Below are 21,286 nucleotides of genomic sequence, written 5' to 3'. Positions count from 1 at the left end.
GGCTTGTTTGAGAATGAAGGAACCAGCCCATAAACTTTAACTACAGTTAATGATGCGTGGCCTGTGTGTTTTATCCAAGGCAGGAGCGCAACTCTATCACCCCATAATGCTTTAGTGGAACAACACACCTGGGATGTGGACCGAACCACCAGAGAGCGGTAGGGTGGGAGGGTGGATAAGGTTACTTACAGAACTTTGAGGTTGTGGAGACCCTGGAGAGCATGGCCTGAGATATACCTCAGCTGATTCCCTGAGATACGCCTAGGAGAGAAACACGCAGATCAAAAAAGGGAAAACAAATTATACAAGTCAAAAGTGAAATCTAAGCACATAAACGAAAAGATTTACAAGTCTCTCAAGAGAAGTTTTGCCTTTTGCTTTATTCTATGTTTTTGGATTGAGCTGTATGACTTCATACTTGAGTTCCTGCTCTGGGGTTACTGCTGGGGCAGTATGCAAATAACAATATTCGATTCCCTTCATTGTGGTTGTTATTGGCCCAGAGCACACCCTGAAACCTTAACCAATCCTGGGAGCTCTGATGAGTGAGTAAAGACTGAACTGAATGAGACAGAGACTGGGTCAACCAGTGCAGCCTGAAAGTATATTTGCTTGTGCGCATGCACAAGTGTGTGTGCGTGTACTAAGGTGTATACTATATACGCACACATGAGCACATATGTGTGTGCAGTGTGGATGCGTGTGCTATTTTCTATGTCCTTGAGGTAAATTGGGCTCGTTCTGAGGGGCCTTGAGGACAGCGAGGGAGAGAAACCACACACATTCACATAAGCAATCCAATCAGTTTGTTTATCAAACACAGCACCTAATGGTCATTTGTGAGTGTGTATAAGATGTCCAAATAAATAACATTCAGTCCAATAGAGTGACTCTCAAGGTCATGAGCTGGAAGCTCAGTTTAAACACATATTTGGTCTTCACAGCTCGAGACCACCCACTTTTATTAAACACACACACACACAAGTTAAAAGTCACTGATTGACATGCTCCTGCTCACACCGTTGCTCTACAGGTGACATGTGCCTGACATTTCGGTCTCATGCAGACTGCCTCTGGCTGAGTTGCTCCATCTGTGTCAGGATATTGAAATATTGATATAGCACTCTGCCTGCCTTTCCAAGCCACTGTCATCCAGATGGTAATGGACGAGAGCTCCCAGCAAACTCCCTCTGACATCTGATATTCATGTCAACATGTCTTATTGCTGTGCAGTGGCAAACCACGCAACCCCTCCCGCGCCTGCCAAATCTCACACTCAGCCCAGTTTAGAACTCCAGTCGAGCTTGTATTCATCAACACAAGCACACACACCCGCACATACACTGAGATGCATACCCGCATCGGCATACGAGAATACAAAACGGACTGATCTTTATCCAAGCTATTGTGGTCGAATTTAGTCATGCCTCTCAAACCACAGTCAAAACTCATTCAAATGGACTTTGACTGCGTCACATGTGGCCTTAATATGGATTTCAGACATGGAAGACACAGATCACAGAGCTGGTCTGCAGTGACTGCTGCTCTTTGACATCACACATTCTAATATTCATTCTTATTTCAAGATAAAGGAGTTAAATTTGCACTAAGATCACTCCGCACACGTAGAGAAACATGCACACTGCCCATTTGTTGTACCTCAGCAGGCGATAGGTCTGCTTCTTCGATACCATTTCAGTTTCCTCTATTGCACAAGCTGGTCACCGGGGACCATTTCGACCGCTACTTTTCCAGAGGTAACTGTTTCAATAGACCTTTCTGAGTTCCTGACACCAGTAAAATAGATCTAAGGCCATTTCTGCAAAGACCCCGAAGTACCTTCTCTTGGTTCCTGTTCAAACGCAGTGATTACTTACAGACGCATTGGACAAAACAAAGATATAGGTAGCACCAAAGAACAATACATGTCTTCAGTGCCAGCAATTTAGAGTTTTAGAAAACAAACATGGTAGTTAAGGCCATGGTATGATGTGCACATCCTACTGCCAACCAGCCTTTCTCTATTAGCCGCACCATTGGAGCCAAAACAGCATTAGAGTGGAATCATGCTTTTTTTTTTGCCGACTTCATTTGTCAAATGGATAGTTATGTCGAAAGTGAAGATGGATATTGAAAAAGGAAAGAAATGTTCAGAAGTTCTTGATAGAAATCAACCGAACACCGGCAGTTGCCATTGACCAACAGTTTCCATGATATCAGTGTGCGTATTTATGCGTGTACGTCTACGTACGAGTAAATGTTCCGCACTTAGCCTCCTAGTCATTCCACATCAATCTCATTCTAATGAAAGGCGCCTTGCTCTTGTCAAGTCGTGGCTCCAACTGTTTTTTCTTTTAATTTGATTTGGGGATGGTTGGAATTTTTCTTGGCCCCTGGACTTGGTTGATAAAAATTCCACCTCAGCATAATTCAGCTCGATTGACGTGATTCATAGATACAATAACAGAGGCTAGTGTGTAGTTCAAACGTATGGCAGGGAAGTGGGAGGAGTGGTAACAAAGGTGAGACGACCCCGCTATTGGAGTTGATCTGTGAGGGCGTCACTGAAGCATGCTAACTGCTGATTAGCCCATGTATCACCATGTCCTACTGCCTCAAAATAATAAAGACAAAGAAGACAGAATAAAGACCGAGACAGCAGAGACAGCATCATATTTTGGGATACTATCTCAGGTAGTGATAGGACACCATAACGGTAGCATGGCCAGGATGGCTGATAGGAGTCTGTGATGAAAGAAGAAGGCGAGGATAAACAGGTCTCATTGTCAGAGGGAGGGTGTGTGTCTGTGTCTGTAAGTACATATACATGTATGACCTTTTTCACCCGTGGTCCATCAATAGAAATGTTATCCCTCCTTCTGTTCGGAGGTCCAGCCTGAGGGTCAACCACTTAACCTGGCGTTAACCTCTGAAATTACTGGAGTAAAATATAGACGTGTGGAAAACAGTGTGTGTGTGTGTGTGTGTGTGTGTGTTTGTGTGAGAGAGAGAAAAACACAAGCAGACAAAGCCCAATGTTGGCAGCGTTAAAAGGAAAATATTTAATTGACCTAGATAGTCCCAGCTGTGGTGCACCTGGAGTATGAGTATCAGCCAATATTGTAAACCCTTAACCCTCACCTACGTTATACTCCTGGCCTATCAGCAGACAATCGTATCACCAAGAAGAAGACAAGAAGGGCAGCGTTGGCCACCACTTGCCCTCCTCTAAAATTTGGACAGAATTGATTTGATAGTTGGAGAGCACATTCCAGAGATTCAGTTTTGAGCCGATAACAGGACCTAGCACCATATCTCACGCACGTTCACTTAAGCTGGTAATATTGTGTGTCAAAAAAAAGAGTCAAAGCCAAAGAGAGTCATAGAAGGTTTTAAAAAATCCAGTGAGATTGTTGTTCTCGTCAGGCTGCTTTGAATGGGCTGGTTTCAACTCTGTATTTAGGAGGTGAGTGATGAAACCGATAATGATAAGATGAGCATGAGAGACTTGTTTCAAACGGCTGACTATGACGGGATTCAAAGGAAGAAGGCAGAGTGACATGGGATCTCATAAGGGAGAAACAGCATGGACTCTGATGATAGGTTGACAGCATGATCGCCTTCGAAAGTAGTTTTCAGGAAGGGCTTTTAGGGGGACAAGTTCCCTTAAAGCACCGGCTGCCAGTTCCAAGTTGCAATTAGATAAGAAATAGATAGTGCATCTTTGATATTAGAAGAGAACATTTGAATACAGGGGAAGTCTTTGATATGTCAGTGGATGAGTAACCAGTCTCAAAGTCTGTACCTGATTGCCTGCAATGCTGCCCTCTCATTAATCCATAGACATGAAGTCTGCCTCTCAGTCGCCTCTCTTCACGCTCTTCATGCTGTATGACAGTTGCGTGCAGGTTTGTGTGTTTTGAATTGAGAGTAGATTCACTGATCAAAGTGCTAAATGATGGCTGAATGAGAGGTGTCTGAGGTCAATAGAAGGGGGGGTAATTACACTTCTTGTTATCAATATCAATGTCGCAATCAAGCAAAGGGAGGTTTCCTATGTGCTTTGTGAATTAATTGAATCACCCCATTTGAGGTTAGAGTTCGAGTTAGTTATTTATTTTGCACAATTCAAACAATAAAATCTAAAACAATCAAACATAACAGAAATAAATGAATCACAGTGCAGGAAGCGACAGAAAGCCAACTTGACTTATTTGAAGCCTCCACCTATATAACATTAAAATTTTACAAAATTACAAAGAAAAAATAAAATATGCATAAGACATTACAACAAAACAAAGAAAGAAAGAAAAGAAAAAAATGTATGTAATTGTGTTGAGTGTGTGCGCATATGTAATATAACAGCTAAAACAAGAAAGAGATGAAAACTAATACATAAACAAACTGTTACAAAACAGCAATCAGATTTTATTTTCGGCATTTTTTAAAACATTTTATAGGTTCAAAGGGATTAGCTCTGTGCACTTACATACTATGGAGGTGAGAGCTGTGCGAGGAGATAAGAGGCGGCATGATGCAGTTAACGTTTATGAGCTTTAGGAAAACAGGATGAAAGCTGGACTTCTTGCCATAAGCAGATTTGTCTTGGTTTGTAAGAATGTGAAAGGAAAAAGTCAGAGAAAAAAAAGTATAAAACTATCAAAGGCAGTGTCTACAGCTTGCAATATAGCCTGCAGTAAAATGGAGATGGGGGGCTGTAGAAATTAATTGGAAAGGAGGGAGATAAAGTGAGGGAGTGCAGACAGGGAAGTAGAGCCCAACATCAAACAATTTATCACCACCAGTCACAACATGTCTGGCCCTTGCTTCTCCCTGTGCTACCAACAAGTGCTGTGGACCCACATCAAACGCTCTCGCTCTCAAACCGACCGTGTTTAGAGCCTTGGTTTGTTTTTCTAAGCGCTATAACTTGTTGTAATTATAATGTGTTTACCATAACCTGCTATGCTTCATCTCGCTAAACCTCCTAGATGGGAGTGGATGTCAGAAATGTGCTTCTCCCTGCCTTGGAACATCATCATCGTCTCAGCATGTTTCCAGAAATGGTCAGTAGGCTACAAACATTTGGCTTTAGGGCAGGAACATCCTCCTTGGAAGAGTTACAAAGCAACAGAACGTCTCCATAAAGTGTCAGAACACAAGAGTGATACAGAGGAAGCAAGATCAACGGGGTTGTAAAACACTGGGAGGATTGTCTCCGGACAAACACTGCAGATCCAAGACCCCCACCCCCTTTTTCCCCCAATGCAGGCAAATGTCAGCATCGATGTTCAGCATCACTCTGCGCTGTGTGGCTCTGATTTTTTTTTTTTTACGATGGCAAAAGTTTGAGATCAGCAATTCAACGCACAACAATAAATCAAGTCTTGAATTTCATTCTCTAACTTCAAGGTGTCACAAAACTTCATTGCTCAGCTTCGCTCTGCACTTCAGATCCGGTTTGACTGCGATTCAAAGTGGACTGAATGGTTATCCAGCCAACCTTTTACTTTCATCGTGATTAGCTCATGCGTCACAGCCTGCAGCTGCAAGAATTAACAAAGAAAACAGCGGACTGTTCAAACACCCCAAGCAGACACACACAAACACTGCAGGCTTCAGAAGTAAAAGAATCAGGTGAAGGCTGACACACACACACACACACACACACACACACACATTCACACCCTCGGGCCATATCTGTGGGCTGCCTTTGTCAAACCGAGATTTAGCTGGGTTCTGCTGAGTGGTCAAATCAGATACCGGTCAAATCAGATACCGGCCAAGTCGACCGAAAAAAATGTTCAAAAAGTTTTGTTTCGGCGTGTGTGCTTTCATCAGCCCTGTGAGAGTGAAACCCATACCTTCTTTTTTTTGTGAAGCACTGACCAAATTCTGCCTGTAGCACAAAGTATAGAATATGTTCACAGAGGCTGAGTCAAATTGTTAGTCTTGTTTTTATTTTTATTTTTAAATTGTTTAATTTGGTACCAGCCAAGAAAAGTATAAAGAATCTATTTCGGCATTTAATTAATTTAGTGTGACTGCAACAATATCAAAACATCTGTAATGATACCCAATCGTTCGTATACTTAATGTTATATAGCAAGAAAAACACAACATTCTCGCTTTTCCGCAATTCTGTCCTGAAGTTCTCCTATAATGAGTTGTTTGTCTTGGCAAAGGCGTTTGTCTATGTGTGTAATGCTCCTGCTGAGCTGTCCAGCTGAAACAAGAATGCAGCGGCTTGGATGCTGAGCATAGAACCTGCTCTCTAAACACTTTAAGAACCACATATTCACTCTCTGAGAGAATATCAGGTTCTATTCTCCTCCCTCTTTTGTGCAGCCATCCCAGGATCTGCTAGTGTATTGCTGCAGGCGGTTTCTTGGTAGGAGAGATCAGAGGCGAGCCAGAGTCATCAATCCCTATCACTGGGTCTGTGCGTATCAGCGGCTCAGGGAATGGCTGCTTCTTGTCATATGTGAGTTGTGATGAGGGAGTTTTATCAAATCGAATGTGAGTTGAATGATTTTGTACTCACAGTTCTGATAGCAGGTGCAGTCGGTGGAAGGCTCTGGGCTGGATCTCACTGATGTTGTTCATGCTGAGATCCCTAGAGAGAGACAAAGGGGAAACATGAGGATCAGAGTATCAATCAATGTGTAGCTTATCAATGTAACCTGTAGGTGCTCTGGGCATGTACAATTACAAATGTTTAAAACGTGGTTTTCACATGGCGATCAATCATCAACACTGGGGAGTAGTATGCAGAGAGAGGTTAGAAGGTTAGGTAGAGAGGTTGGAGGAGGAGAGGGAGGAGAGGGAGATGTAGAAGAGAAATTTTCCCCAATGATTCATTGTTGGGCAGCTGTAATTTCCTTCTCGTCCCAGTGACTCTTTCTCTTTTCCAGATGTCTCACTCTACCTTCACTCAGATCTGACCCCTCAATCTCCCTCCATATCTATCTATCTCTCTCTTCTTCTTCTTTCCTCCTCAGGTTTCTCAGGAGACCACTTCCTTCTCCTTTTGTTCATGGCTGTAACATAGACACACTCCATTTCTCTGCCTCTCTGACACACACGCTGACGTGAGAGGGTGTGCTGAGGGGTGAGTGTTGACGCAGCTGCGTTGTGGTCAAAGAGGGAGAGGCGCAGGATGCTCCAATACGTGCACGCACACTCGCACGCGCACAGCTTCAACACACACATGTAACCTACTTTTTTTACACTTTGGGACGGTGTGAGGACAACTTATGTGTCAGGCTCTGGTAGAAAACATACATAACCCTGTGGCCTCAGTCACGTAAGGTCATCTCTTTGATAAACACAGTGAAAACAAGGAGGTGCTACGTCACCCCTTCTTTGCTTTCACAGCCCTTGGGGTCTCTCAAGAGTGAGGCTTGTATGTGTGCGTGTGTCTGTGTGTGTGTGTGTATGACACTAGCCATTGCTCATAAAGCCAGACCACCGGGCAAGCAAGTGTAAACTGTGCTCTCAGAAGCCCTTCGCAGTTGGGAGTTTTGACACACTGGCTGTTTGTTTGTCAAGTCAGCCAAGCTGACGGGGGTGCTGGCTGAATCTATCCGCAGGCCTGATCTATATTCAGCTTCAGGGACGATGTGGAAAGAAACACTGCACGGCAATATTGTGGTTCACCCTTTTGGATCGTTGAGTCGCCTGTTGATTAGCAGTTGTGACAAGACACTTTCAGCATACCAACCGTGTGGTACCCCGTCAAGGATAACATTTAACATCAGACAGTCGGGATGTGGACTCCCACTGTCACTTTGGGGCGAGGTGTGTTCTCACCATGTGATGAGCTTGCAACGTTAACTGTGTTCCTTTTTTAGGTCAGATAATTACTGTATGCGGCCTCTGCTGACATTGAATATTTTCCTTATGAAAGCATATTTTTTGGCATGTTCATATCCCTTCATGGGAATTTCCTGCTACACATGCCCCTTCCTGGGAGGTCTGACTGCAGCTAGAGGGGTTCAAGGTGTTTCTCAGGGTCCAGGACAAATTGGGAGGGTGGATGCTTTCAATCAGTGTTGAGGGGAAAACTGGCTGATCCTCGAATGTTATTGCTTTTATATGTAACAGAATAAAATAGGACATTCATATTCCACATCACATTACTGACCTCAACTTTGTTGTATGTTTTAAAGAGCATGTCCCCGTATTGTCTGCATGTTGTGTTCTGATAGGCCACCACACAAATCCCTATGAACAGATTCTGCATTTACCTGTAGAATCTGTAGGCAATGGGACAAGATTTAGTCAACGGGAGAGCTCTTTCCGTTTGTAGTCTGAGAAGAATTGACCGATCACGCTCGAACAGGCTTTGGTTAAATGCAGGTAAACCGTCAGTGTGGAGAGCAAAACATCTTGGAACCCACTGGCTATCGTCTGACGTTGATTTGGCTTTTCATTTGTATTTTATTCGCTTGTAAACTGCCTACTTGTGAAAAGATCCGGTCGTACATGTCGTCTCTCAACTCCCACTCAGGTCTTGTATCTCAAGTTCCTAATCGGACTGTAAACAACGAGCAGCGCAGGGAAAAGGAAGTCTTGGCCCGGATATCCGCTGGCTACATCGTATCCCCAAAAACATAGCCCTTCAACCACAGAGGCTTATCCGTTGTCAGACCGATCTGGTCCAGTTCTGAGACTGTTGCCAAAAGGACACATTTACTGTATGCTGCGGAGAGTGGTAATGCATATTGACAGCTGGTGGTGGTAATGCACCATAAAAGGTAGGAATGGGCCAATAAAAGAGGAGAAGAAGGAGACCGCAAGCCAAAGTAAATGATGTTTCGAAACAATCAGAAAAGGCTTTGCAAATGTTTTAGGAGGTTCAGGGGCTATAAGGACACACACAATGCAGTTTGATGTGAAACATTTCATGTTGCCATGTTTGTTTTCAACAAAAACTCCACAGGGCACCTTTAAATATTATAGCCCAATTTTATGTCTCATTTTATTACATTATAATCTAATAAGATTATATTGAAATAATTGCAGTTATGAATGAAAGACACATTTCAAATGTTCTTTTAAGTGCACGTCAGCACTCCTGAAAATGTAATGCAGCGTAACTAATCACTTTTCTGAGTACAATAATTCAGGAATTTAAGAAAACCAATAAATAATGTAATAATGTGTAATTCGTCATTCTCTTTCCTCACATTTTTGCTGACCTCAGGCCTCCCTCTCAGTAGAATTACTGTGGTGATGTCATGAGAATTATAAATTTTTCCCATTTCTGGCTCAATCTGCTCGGACTCCATGCCGTAATTTGGGGATGAATGCAATGTGAAGTGGAATGATGAGTGTGGTGCAATACTGCTTGATTAAAGTCACGAGTAAATATATGTGACAACAAAGTTGCTATGGAGATGACGCAGCCAGCAGTAACTGCAAACCAATTGACATAATCAAGACTGGGTGACATCACGTATACTGACACAGGAAGCCCACGATCACCTCATGGGACCTCATGAACAACACACCTTCCTTTTATTGTCCGTGTACTAATATTCTGAGAACAATCTTTATTGGAACATCCTGGGGATGGGGGGGATCATTAAACCATAGCAACACACTCACATGCAGACCCACGCACAGACGCACACACATCACCCCAGCTCCTGGGGATGCGCCACAAGAATGGAGACAACTCTCCATTATCTGGTCCTGATTAATTAAGCCATAAACAAACGTGTGAAGTCCATAACAGTGGCCTCACTTAGAGAGAATAAACACGGCGCAATGGAGAGAGAAAATGTTTAAAAATAAAGACGCACAGTGGTGAGTCATGGGGAAAGGTTGAATGCAGCTCTGCTGTGCTCTCCAACGAGCTCATTGGGAAGCCGGAGAGAGAGAGAGACATTTCTGCTTTGCAGGCCAAGGCCTCTGCTGACAACTTGACGTATCGTTGGAAGGCGCTGCGCTATGGCTTGTTTTTAAAATCAAATAACAGCTGTGGCTTTTTTAAACCATGATAATTATGATTGATGACTACCACATGTGCATTGTGTCGGCTGGCGCTGTGACGTGCAGATATTTTCAGGGCAAATAAACGGCCGCAAAAGAAATGAGTAAGAGAGCACTTAAAGATGTTGCAGGCTCCGCAGTGTATGGGAGTTTCACAATTAGAATTTCTGTGTCCCCATTTAATGAGCACCTCGAATGTGTGTGTGTGTGTGTGTGTCAGTATCTGTGTGTGCAGCACAATATTTTTTTCCATTTATAGGTGACTGCGGTGTGTGTGGTAAGATGTCTGTCGCTCATTTTCACACCCCTATTGTTTTCCAGTGAGCCTGCAGATGTGGTGGGTACAGCCCCCGGGTGCGCTTTCACCACATCATACATGAGCGCTGCCAGGGCATGGGAACAGATTGCTGCATGTGTGTGTGAGAGGGACAGAGAGGAAGTTACTGTGGTTTCTTTTCTTTACTTTTCATGCGAGTATTCAGCAGGGAACCGTCCTGCCCTATCTTTGCCATCGCGGCGTCAGGACAGCAGCCTGATATTGTTCCCAGGACAACACGTCTCTCATCCGACAGAGGCACACAGGCCATCTCCTCCCCTCAGATCTCTGTCTGCTGCTGAATGACGAACTAAAGACTCTTGAGCAGTATTGGGAGCAGAGGATGCAGACATGGAGACCCATGCTCATCCCTCAACAAACACAATCCCAAATGTGCCTCTTAACTGTTCTTTTTATCCCGCTCTGCTCTGAACCCGCAGAATGACTATGACAAAGCCCCCAGTGATCTCTTTCTGTTTCCCAGGAGAGGAATTACATTTGCATGTGCCTGCATGTAATTTAGTGTGTATAAGCACAGTAGCGTGTGTGTGAAATTGTGGCCAATGTTGCAGCAATTGGAAGAGTCAGAAACAAAAATGGACATTTTTCCATTCCTATTCCTCCCGTCGTTCCGTGATTTGCAGATACACAATGTGCTCTGATAGATCGTTTATTCTTTCCTCTCCAAAGTGTGTGAGTGTGCACGCTTGTGTGCATGTGAATGTAAGAGAGGAAGGTTTGGCGGGGGAAGAGAGGTAAAGCACAGGATATTTTACGACTTTATGCTGTGATTGATAGAGTAACCAAGGCAAGGACCTTGTCTTAAGGGGGGAACGGAAGCATGAAGAAACAGAGGTACATTTCCATTCATCAGCCTTGGCCCTTTCTCTCCCTCTCTCTTATGCCACTCTATCGCTCACACTCACTCTTTTCTCCCCATCTCTGTTTCAAATTCCAACCGGAGCATGGGGCAATGACAGTATAATGTGATTTATCATATTTCCTCTTCGCCGTCAACAGAACTACTGAAGTATGCTATCGGCTCTGTGATCAAAGGCTGTGTGTGTGTGTGGGTGTGAATGTGCCCCTAGCTCCGTTGTAGCCAATTTCAAACTGGAAGCTGACAAGAGTTGGTTGATTTAGCTCAAAAGAACTGGCCACATCATATGAAAAAAAACCACCCGTATGTGTTCATAGACAAACACACACACGCGCTACATCCACAGGCACTCGTACACACTCCAGGCTCCGGGTGGCTTTTGTGGCATCCACGGACCACCCTGAGGAGTGAATATACCCTGAGAATGAGACGGATGCAATCAGCGGTCAGGTGTCTGTTTCTGTCATCAATGGTGAAATGTGTCAGTCAGACAAAAGCTATGCGGGAGAAGGCTGAGGGGAGATGAGTTGATACAGTTCACTTTGGAGAATTCCTTTGTCTCAAAGTAAAAAAAAACAAAAAGCGGAATGTTTCTGGCATGTTGCTCAAGCATAACATTGCATACAGGTATAGTAGGCTACATAACGATGCAGAAAAAGCATGCAAACAAACAGGCTTTCATTGTTTCCCTTTAGAACGATGTTTTTCATGACTCTCTCTCTCTCTCACACACACACACACACAGAATCACTTCACAAGAGCCATGCCCCGAGGTCTTCCCTCTCACTTCCTTTCCTGCTCTCTCTCTCTCTCTCCCTCTTTCTTCTTGCCTCCCTTCCAATCCCTTTCTCACTCGCTCAGGTGGAGACTCCTACCAAACAAACAGCAAATAATGGCAGTAAGCTCCGCACCTTTGAACGCGGCTTATCCGTAGGGAACATTAGAGTAATAGATCTTTCGTGGAAATCAACAACCAAAGCCTTGCCCAGAGGGCAGGAGTTCTGCATTAGCGGTGCTTGAGCCACACCTTGGCTGTCTTTTACAGTAACTAAGACAGTGATGTCTTCAGTCGGATTCAGCCAGACTGATCCTCTCCGCTTAGTGCTATGAAACAGTTAAGGCCACGATGAAAGAGGATATTTTAGTCCGCACAATGCAACTGGTAGTCAATGCTCGGGCGCCGCCTTAAAGAGGGCCTAAATGGTTGTGTGCATGTGTGAGTGAGAGAGAGAGAGAGAGAGGGCAGAATGTGTGTGTGTACTGTGTGTGAGGGTGAGGTCCAAGTGTGTTAGCTTTTGCTATCTGAATAGACTGACTGCTTTGGCATTCAGTTTCTGTCATGGTCACACAGCTTGCACACACACACACACACATACAAACACACAGGCATGCACAAAGAGTCAGGAAGGAGGGTACAATGCTGTCCTCCCCTCCTCCTTCCTCTAAAGATGTGTTTTTTTTTCTCTTCCTCCCAGACTTCCTGGGAGGGGTACACTGCCCTTTGTGTCCGAAGGCAGTCTCTCTTTATCTTTCCCTCTCTTATTCTCTCTTTCTCTTATTCACGGGGCACAAAGAGCAAGGGAGAGGGCGAGGAGAAGTCTTTCACCTGGATAAGGAGGGCCACGGGGAGGACCCGGCTACAAAAGAGCAGAGAGGGAGGCAGGAAGAGAAAACAGGAGATAACAAGACAGAAAAGGGAGATGCGTCTGTGTTTTTGTCTTCCCGTGTTTTGTGCTCTTTTCCGCTCGCTGCGGTTTAGGGGAGAATGACAGGCGGATGTCTGGGTGGAGAAAGCGGCTGTTTAGTCTGAGGCCATGTCATGGGAAACATATTCATGCCCCGTGGGACTTATTCATACCCTGGTATACTGCACATACACACGTGCATGTACACACTCTATGTCCGCTCCCTGTCCTCCCACACACCCTGTCATGAGATGGAGGGGATGCGGGGGGGGGGGGAGGTGAAAGGTCAAGCACTTCAGTAATGGAACAGGAAGTGTTGGAACAGTCGGCACTACACAACATACAACTGCCTCCAACATGTGGATAGGACTGACAGGCAGCTGTTGTGGGTAGGACATAGCTTTGGGAGCAAAAGGCATTCATAGCCCTGTGCACAGTCCACTGATCTGTTACTTTGGCATTTATTGCTCTGTCTGGCTTTCATATATGTTTGTTACATGACTTGTACCCGACAGCGTGTTTAGTTTCTTCATAGATCGAAGATGACAGTTTATGCCACATGAAGGAAATGTTTCATGAGCATAGGACAACCACTTTGCCACAGAAATCTGTTAAAAATAATGGCAAAGATGTGTGGAAAAGGGGTTACACATTTCACCACTTTTCCACACATCCTGAAAAGGTATCTCTTACAGAGGTGTCCTTTCCTGCACACTGATTCGAGGCAGATTCTCAGCAGTGGATACAACAGTGGATGAAACCCGATGAGTATTAGTGTCAGGCTCTATTATGACTTCATTTGGTTGAATGGCAGAAACAGGAGGACACTGGATCTAGTTAGAGGACCGCTCAAATCCACTCCTGGCTCGCTCCTCCTTTACTGCTGCGCTCACAGATGATCAGCTCGTCTGCTCCATATATTTAACAGTGCCCACGGATAACATCTAGACCTGAACTTAGATCAGCACTTGATGAAATCTTACCCCATACCAATGAGGACATATGGCTGCTGTTGGTTTAAAGAGATTTAGTTTGGCCTCTTGCCATGCATGTAAAAACTCCAGATTTCCTCTTTTGCTGCTTCTCAGACATGTAATAGAGACGTAAGTCTGGCTGCAGTTGCAAAGGCTCTGAAGTGGCAGAATTCCCTCCAGCCTCTCTTTACAGCAGATGGAAAATACACCTGTGAAGTTCAGTCGTAGCAAGAATTATACGATTGCCTTATTCCATCATAGTGACCTGACTGCTGTTTCCGCATTCAGATCAGGTCACCGAACTAAATCCTGAAGAGTCATCTCTTTCTCTCCCAACTTTATTCATCTCTCCACCGTCTCTTTTCTACAGCCACTCTTCCACTTTCTGGACATTCCTGTGCAGTGCCCCCATTTGGCTTCACTATGTACGTGTATGTGTGTGCGAAATTGAAGTGTGTCTGTGATTGCTTCTTTGTTCCCGTTCGCTAACTCCTGTCCCAGTGGGCCATTCTCCCGATCTAATCCCTGCTAGCATCGCTGTATCAGCAGTGCTCTGAGGGATGCTTTGATGCTGCGTGTGTGTGCAAGCAAGCACACATACATCCATGCTTGTGCAACGTATTTCCTTGTGTGTAATGTGCACACGGGGGTCTTGTGGGTTCTTGCAAGTGTGTGTGTGTGTGTGTGTGTGTGTGTACATTGTTGGAAAGGGCATTAAGTATCATTAGTTCTTACTCGTCATCACCTGCACACTGCCAGCCAAACATGAACCACTTAAGTCGGCAGGCCTGGCCAGTGATCACACAGACAGGCAGAGAGAGAGAGACAGACAGACCCATATCGAGAAGCAGAGGGAACTTGGACAGCTACGGCCTACACTTAATGCTATCAAAACTTACGTAAACATCCTCCTTTATGTCTAAAGCTCACTATGTTTGTCATTTTACGCCTTACTTTCTATAACCCAAAAAAGTTTTCTGAGCCGTTTTCGCAGACATTAAACTTATAGCAGTAAAGCTAAGTGCTTTACCGAAGGGAGAAAAGAATATGTCGAAATAGAAGAGACACACAAGATGAGACGCGAACCACTAAATATAAGGTTATACGATCAAAAGAAAGCTAAAGAAAAAAAATGCATTTTTTAATGAGTGCACTGATCTAGTTTCTCTTTAAAATGTGAAAAGCAACAACTGCAACAGAGGATCTTGTTTGTCTTCTTGCAGCAAGAAAATAAGCAACCTTTGGATATGTGGGGACATCAAATCCTAAATTTGGTTTCAACCAATCTGCGCCTTTGAAGAGGCTGTGGTATTTCACCCCTGAAAGTTGATAGACAAACAAAAGTAAGTAGTCGCATGTGTGTGTTATTTAACTTTTGGCACATACACATGTACGACAGCTTGCAAAGTCGCAGGTCATGGATGCACATATGTATACGCATGTGCACGCACTTGAACAGTTAGGGACATTTGTCGTGGCCTGGCCCAGGATTGGACAATGCCTTCTCTGTACTGGAAAAGAGAGGGCTAGTGCACTTGCACAGATTCATGCACACACACTCACACATTCCCATGGATTCCCAGGGTTGGGAAGGGGCTGGATAGGAATCTGGGCCATGCAGGCATTCTGAATCCTCTCCGTCAGAAGCAGCCCTTCACCCCTCAACCACACGTCGCACCGAGCACATTCCTAGGTCCTGTGTCATACTTGTGTCATGCTGCTACCACACGAAACATACAGATTTACATATTCAGTAGGTCGGCACAGGTCTGACCCCAACGAATACCAACCACGGTTGTGTTTAGTCCACATGCAGGCTGTGCAGATACTCTCCAAACACATTCTCCACTTTACTTCCCTGATCTCCACCTCCTCCACCCTATAGTTCCCTTTAAGATCTTGTGTCGTGATTGCTTTCTGCTTTTTTCCAAAGGACAGGATATGGAGCGGTAGAGCACACTATGGCCTCTGTGTCATCTCTGCCTGCCGCTCCTGAGGGAATCGTCATTGTTTCCATTGTTGTCCTCTACCTGCCTACCTGCCGTCTGTCCCTGGGCGACATTTAAAAGCCTCCCAGGTTGCTCACAGGAAACCACAAACCGCCTATCCCTTCTCTCCAACACCCTTCTGGCATAAATATCTCTTTCGTAGCGGGCCGAAGTGGCTTTTTCTGCTGGTGCTCACCGCTGGGCCTCCAGGGAATCTAGGAGAGAGCTGAGGAATTGACCCCTGAGGCAAACATTTGAAGTTTGCAGGAAGGAAGGAAGAAACAAAGTAATAAGGGAAGGAATGGAGAAAGGAAATACTTTGCGAATAGAATAACTACGATGACATACAGTATGTCACTTAGGGTGGTGATATGGAGAAAATCAAATATCACAATATCTTTTACTCAATACCTTGATATCGATATTGTTACGATGATTTTAGAGTTTTGACCATTGGTGCTTTCCCAAATATTTACACAATGAGATTTTTTAACAAATAATCATCAGTAATGTGGATATCATGACTAAGTGGGTAAAGGCAAATAATAGAAAGAACAGTCTGGCAAGTTCAAAAGATTACATCACAACAATAATGCATTTTTAAAACCAGGGAAAGACAACACTTCTGCTTTAATACAATATCCAAAATGTAAGACGATATCTCGTCTAATGTCATGATATATATATATCATATCGATAGGCTACATTGCCTTGCCCTAATGTCAATGTGTTCTCCCTCTTTATTATGCCTTGAACTCTCCTCCCCAACTTTGATCACAGCTGCTAGTTAGTTGGCCTGTTGCCAAAGCACCTCCTTCCTCAACCGACATGCACACACACACACTCTCTCTCTCTCTCTTTCTCTCTCTCACGCAAACACACACACACACCTTGAAAATATTTACACTTTGCTTGGGTACACTCTTCACTTTTATCTGCTGCCCTGAGCTATATGCATTCATTTAGATTTTATAAAAGCAGATTGCACATCAAAGATTATATATTGACACTCGCTGCATGACCAGCTTCAACACCTGCTTGGAAGACACACACACACACACACACTCAAGCACTTAATGTATGAAGTATTGTTCTATCTAAACGAGGAGGCCAGAGGAAACAGGTGAGCAAAGGAGAGTAGGTGGGGAACGAAGGACAGACATAGTAAAAGAGAGGAAGGGCAGTATAGTTCAGTTGGGGGGGGGGGGACATAGACGTCTGGAGCCAGGACACTGATGCTGGAGCTGATAGCTGCTAAATAGAGAACCCTCCACTGATAGTACACACACACACACTGTTCTCTTTTTTTTCTGAAATTCTCTTATTTTTGTTCATTTTTTCCTCACAAATCCTCCTCTCCCTCCATTCCTTACATATTCTCTCTTTCTTTCTCCCTATCTCTCTCTCTCTCTCTCTCAGACATGATGTTTACAGTGTGACCCCGGTCGCTCCTGATAGGAATCATTCCATCAACATAATGGCTTAATGACACGCACACGACTGTTACAGTCACGGCCACCATAAAGGGGCAGGATGTTGTCTCCTGTATGTCTGTGTACAGTGTGTGTGTGTGAGAGTGTGTGTGCACTTGTGCATGTCTGCTTAACCTACAGTCTTCAAAATCTTCAAATGCACATTTCTTTGTCACCAATTTCTAACACGTTTTTCCTTGTCAATTTTCACCCCTGTTCTTCATTTTCCCTCTCTCTCTTTTTTTTTACACTTCATCTCAACTTTCTAGAAAAAAACCCAAAAAACTCAGCAGTCTGGGTGGTCTTTGCACGCACGCACACACACGCCTTAGTTTTCCTCTGCTAGCTGTGGTTTCTTGGCCTCGGCCAAAACACCGTTCGAAATTCACCACGCTCGCCCCTACCACAAAGCATCACCTAATCGCTGCTCAACTCCATCACAGACCAGCCCCGGACCCACACACTATTTTTCTCACACATGCACACACTTCTGTCCGCTGAAGGAAGTGTGAGATGTGTCAACACACACCTGGCAACCTTAGAAACTGTCTTTGTACAGTATAATCAACTGAATTCTTGATAACATGATTGAATATTTGCCATGAATATGTATAGCCTGTCTATCAAAGGGACAGCTGACGAATTAATTTGCTCCCAGCTAACATTTGTGACAGACGGGTACTTACGGTGTCACTGTGAAGCCATCTCGTATGACAAGTTACTTCACTTGCAGCCACACATAAAACAGCACCGATCCCCGATGTACATAGTTGTACGTAGTGTTCTCAAACTCAACACACAGACACACACCCTTGGGCAGCGTCTTTCCTCTCTAATCTGATATCAAAGAGGTCTTTCGAAGCGTCTCACATGACAGCTCATTTCATGTGTTGCCCACGGAAACGATTATTGTCATAAATCTCGACTCTGCTCTGAGTTGCTCGGAGCACCTTTGCCTCTGAATAGTTACATTCCAGTGCAGAATCAACCTGTATTCGCCTCAGTGTTGTAAATATAATTGTTTTTGTTTGATTTGTTTCCCGTTATCTATCCTTTATGACGTGGGGTCATCCAAATGTGCCAAAAAAACAACGACTAGGGAGTGAATCGTGCACACAGCCTGGATTGACCTCTCGGGCCGCTATAGCATGAACAGTTGAGCTCACTTTGAAGACTTCTCCGATGACACGGGTGAATGATGTCATATTCGTTCACAGCATTGTGTGGATGTGGTTTGTAATGTGGACTGTTCCCAAGCAAATCCCTGTGACCTCGGCAGCCTACAGCATGTGCTGCGGAGGCTAATCCAGCCTCCGCAGCACAGCGGGGCGTGCTGGACAGTTCGACAGATCCTGGTGGGGTTTGGACCGGCTCTCCGCTGTTGTAACCTTTTATACTCCAGGACGAAATGAGAAACTGTAGCCTGGTGTGTGTGTGTGTGTGTGTGTCTGTGTGAGAGAGAGCATGTGGGCAGGGTTAGGAAGGGGAGGCTGCTATGTTTTTGTTTGATGATTTTTATCAGCAAGAGAAATCTGTGATTCCCTTATCTTAATTTGTTGCGGCATCTCTCCTGCTGTCCCACATTCCCTTTTCTCCCCTCTGCAGTTGTGTGTGTGTGTGTGTGTGTGGGGGGGGGGTCACTGTGTGTGTGGGCATGTGCAGTTGGTCTCTGAGTTTATTTATCTTGTTCTAAATCAGCCCTCAAAGTCACTAATTGGTCCAGTTCCACTGTTAGGTAACAAGGGGGGAAATGAGCAATTACTCTTGTGTTTGTAGGGAATGAGTGTGTATCTGTTGGGCCAACCCCACCGATGTTCTCATAGGTAGAGTGATTCCTGGATGGAGTTACAGAGCGTATTTCACTTCTATAAACTCTACATGTGTTTTATCTCTTGAAGAATTCAGTGAAATCTGGCCGTCCCAGGCTCCCATGACAGCCAAAGAGTCGGGCATCGGTCAAGTACTCTTATATATGTCTCTCTTTTAGAGTCGTTCTCTACATAAACTGTGGATCTTTCCTCTCTCTATCTAAATCCAGTCCCTCTACTGATGTAATACTTGTAGAGCCCCTAGTGAGCAACTTCTCTTTGACACCCTTTTTCCTGGATTTGACTTCTATCATTGCAATATCAGGTATCACAAAGTGTCTCTAATCTTTCCTCAGAGGCTTACGTAGTGAAGAAACTTGAAAGATCTGGCTTCAAGCCACAGCAGGGTGGTGTAAGGAACTGCTCAGATCTGCTGTCTTTCTACATGATATTAGTCTTAAGATTCTCTTATTGCTCGTAAAAAACATTCTGGTTTTGAAGTGGGCCTAATTCCTGTAACTCTTTATGGTCAAAGTTATTAATAAGTAACGTGAATTATCATGTTTCTAATTGTATTTACAGTATGTGCCACTTCTCTAGCCAGACTTTCAAACACAAGGTCATGAATCAGATTAAAGAATTCAGTCAAAGGACCGAAAGAAAGGTAAGTCCCTCAAAGAGCCAATTTTGTCAGGTTACGGAGCAAAACAAAAATACAGAATTAATAATTTCTATCTGTTTAACCATTTTGGTATCAAACAATAGTTAGACACAAATAAGTGACATGAAATGGTCATTAAACTTCACACAAACACACTTGCATATATGTACACAAAGGCATACACACACACACTCTCACGCTGGGTCTCCAGTTGGCGCTCAGAAACCTGATACTGAAAGAAGTGGTCCAGTAATTTAGCCACAGTGACCAACGCACACATGTTCCCTCTTGGCCCCGTCTGCTTTTGTGGAGGCTACATGCAGATTCTGCTGCTGTTTCCTGGTCATGCATCACAGCGATTGTTGCCTTCTACTCTACTTTTAAAAGAGGAATCCCAGCTTGACTTGCTCTTTTTTCAAATTATAAATGAATAATCAAGACTGGCAGTTGCAAAAAAGTGGCAAGAAAAGCATTATTGGGGTCCAGGAAACGGTCAGGACAAAGTGAAAGGCCTGGAGCAGGAAAGGTTAAAGGGGAACGGGACAAGATAACACACCTGGAAGTCCCAAACTGTGAACATGTGGTACTCACAGGTACGTGGTGAGAGGGCTGAGGTTGGTCGGCACAGACGATAGTCCCAACTCCGAGCAGTCCACCATGACAAAGATCCCATCTTCTTCACACTGGCACGGAGACGGGCACAGCGCTGCCGCTGGCCCCTGTCTGTCCTGGATCCGTCCGTACCCCCACACTCCGGGGGCAGACCCCCAAACTCCTCCAGTCACACAGAGAAGCAGAAGCACAGGCAGCATGTCTGAATGTCCACCTGTCTTCAACTACACCTGTAGAGATGTCTGTCTTGTCACACTCTCTGTTTTTCCTCTATGGTGTTTGAAGAGGCAGCTTTGATCAAGTGAGGAGGTTTCAATGTTTCTTTGCTTTTCCAAATACTCAGCTCCTGTGCAAAAGCCCCTTACTGTCCTTTTCTCCTGGTAAGGTTGTCCACACTGTAAAACGGTCCCTGTCACAAGTTCTATCTCCTCATCTCTCTATATCTCTCAGTCACCACTTTATCCCAGGGGTTGTTTGGAACTTCTTGCGTCTTTTCCCTGTCTTCCCTCTCCTTTCTTGCTCTCTTTCTCCCCCAAACACAGTCCCTCTTTCTCCCACTCTCTCTCTCACTCCTTGTATATATATTTTGCTCTCTCCCTCTCTCTCCTTACCTATTGTAGAAGGAGCGCATGAGTTTTGAATGAGCCACCCTCATTGGTCCACAATTTAGGGATGGGCTGGAGCATCTCTGGAAAGTAGGAGGGACCCGCAATCCTCAAACTCTTCCCTCTCGTTCTCCCTCTCTTCCTCTCCCCTTGTTTTACTTTTCCTAAAAGCTCCATGTGATAAGAACGAGTGAGTGTTTAGTTTGCTGAAGGGGGTGGCTTGGCAGTACAGTGGTGTGAGACAAGATTTCTTCTTGAGGGACCTTATGAATGGAACTGGGAGAAA

General features: G+C 44.5%; 1 protein-coding gene across 2 annotated transcripts in view; it reads right to left on the bottom strand.

Moving 5' to 3' along the window:
• Positions 1–20,921, bottom strand: part of lgr6 (leucine-rich repeat containing G protein-coupled receptor 6) — a 36,404-nt gene extending 15,483 nt beyond the window's left edge. Inside the window, exons 1-3 of one of the 2 annotated variants that reach the window (XM_079272999.1) lie at positions 20,375–20,921; positions 6,545–6,616; positions 190–261 (exon numbers count right to left, since the gene is read on the bottom strand). In XM_079272999.1, coding sequence (XP_079129125.1) covers positions 190–261; positions 6,545–6,616; positions 20,375–20,595 — 365 coding nt within the window. In that variant the 5' untranslated portion in view covers positions 20,596–20,921. The remainder of the gene's footprint in view (positions 1–189; positions 262–6,544; positions 6,617–20,374) is intronic. The other variant, XM_079273000.1, reaches the window with a different exon arrangement.
• Positions 20,922–21,286: the final 365 nt, after the last annotated feature.

This window comes from Melanostigma gelatinosum, assembly GCF_949748355.1.
Source record: "Melanostigma gelatinosum genome assembly, chromosome: 8".
NCBI lineage: Eukaryota > Metazoa > Chordata > Actinopteri > Perciformes > Zoarcidae > Melanostigma > Melanostigma gelatinosum.
This window is presented reverse-complemented; position numbering and strand designations above follow the sequence as displayed.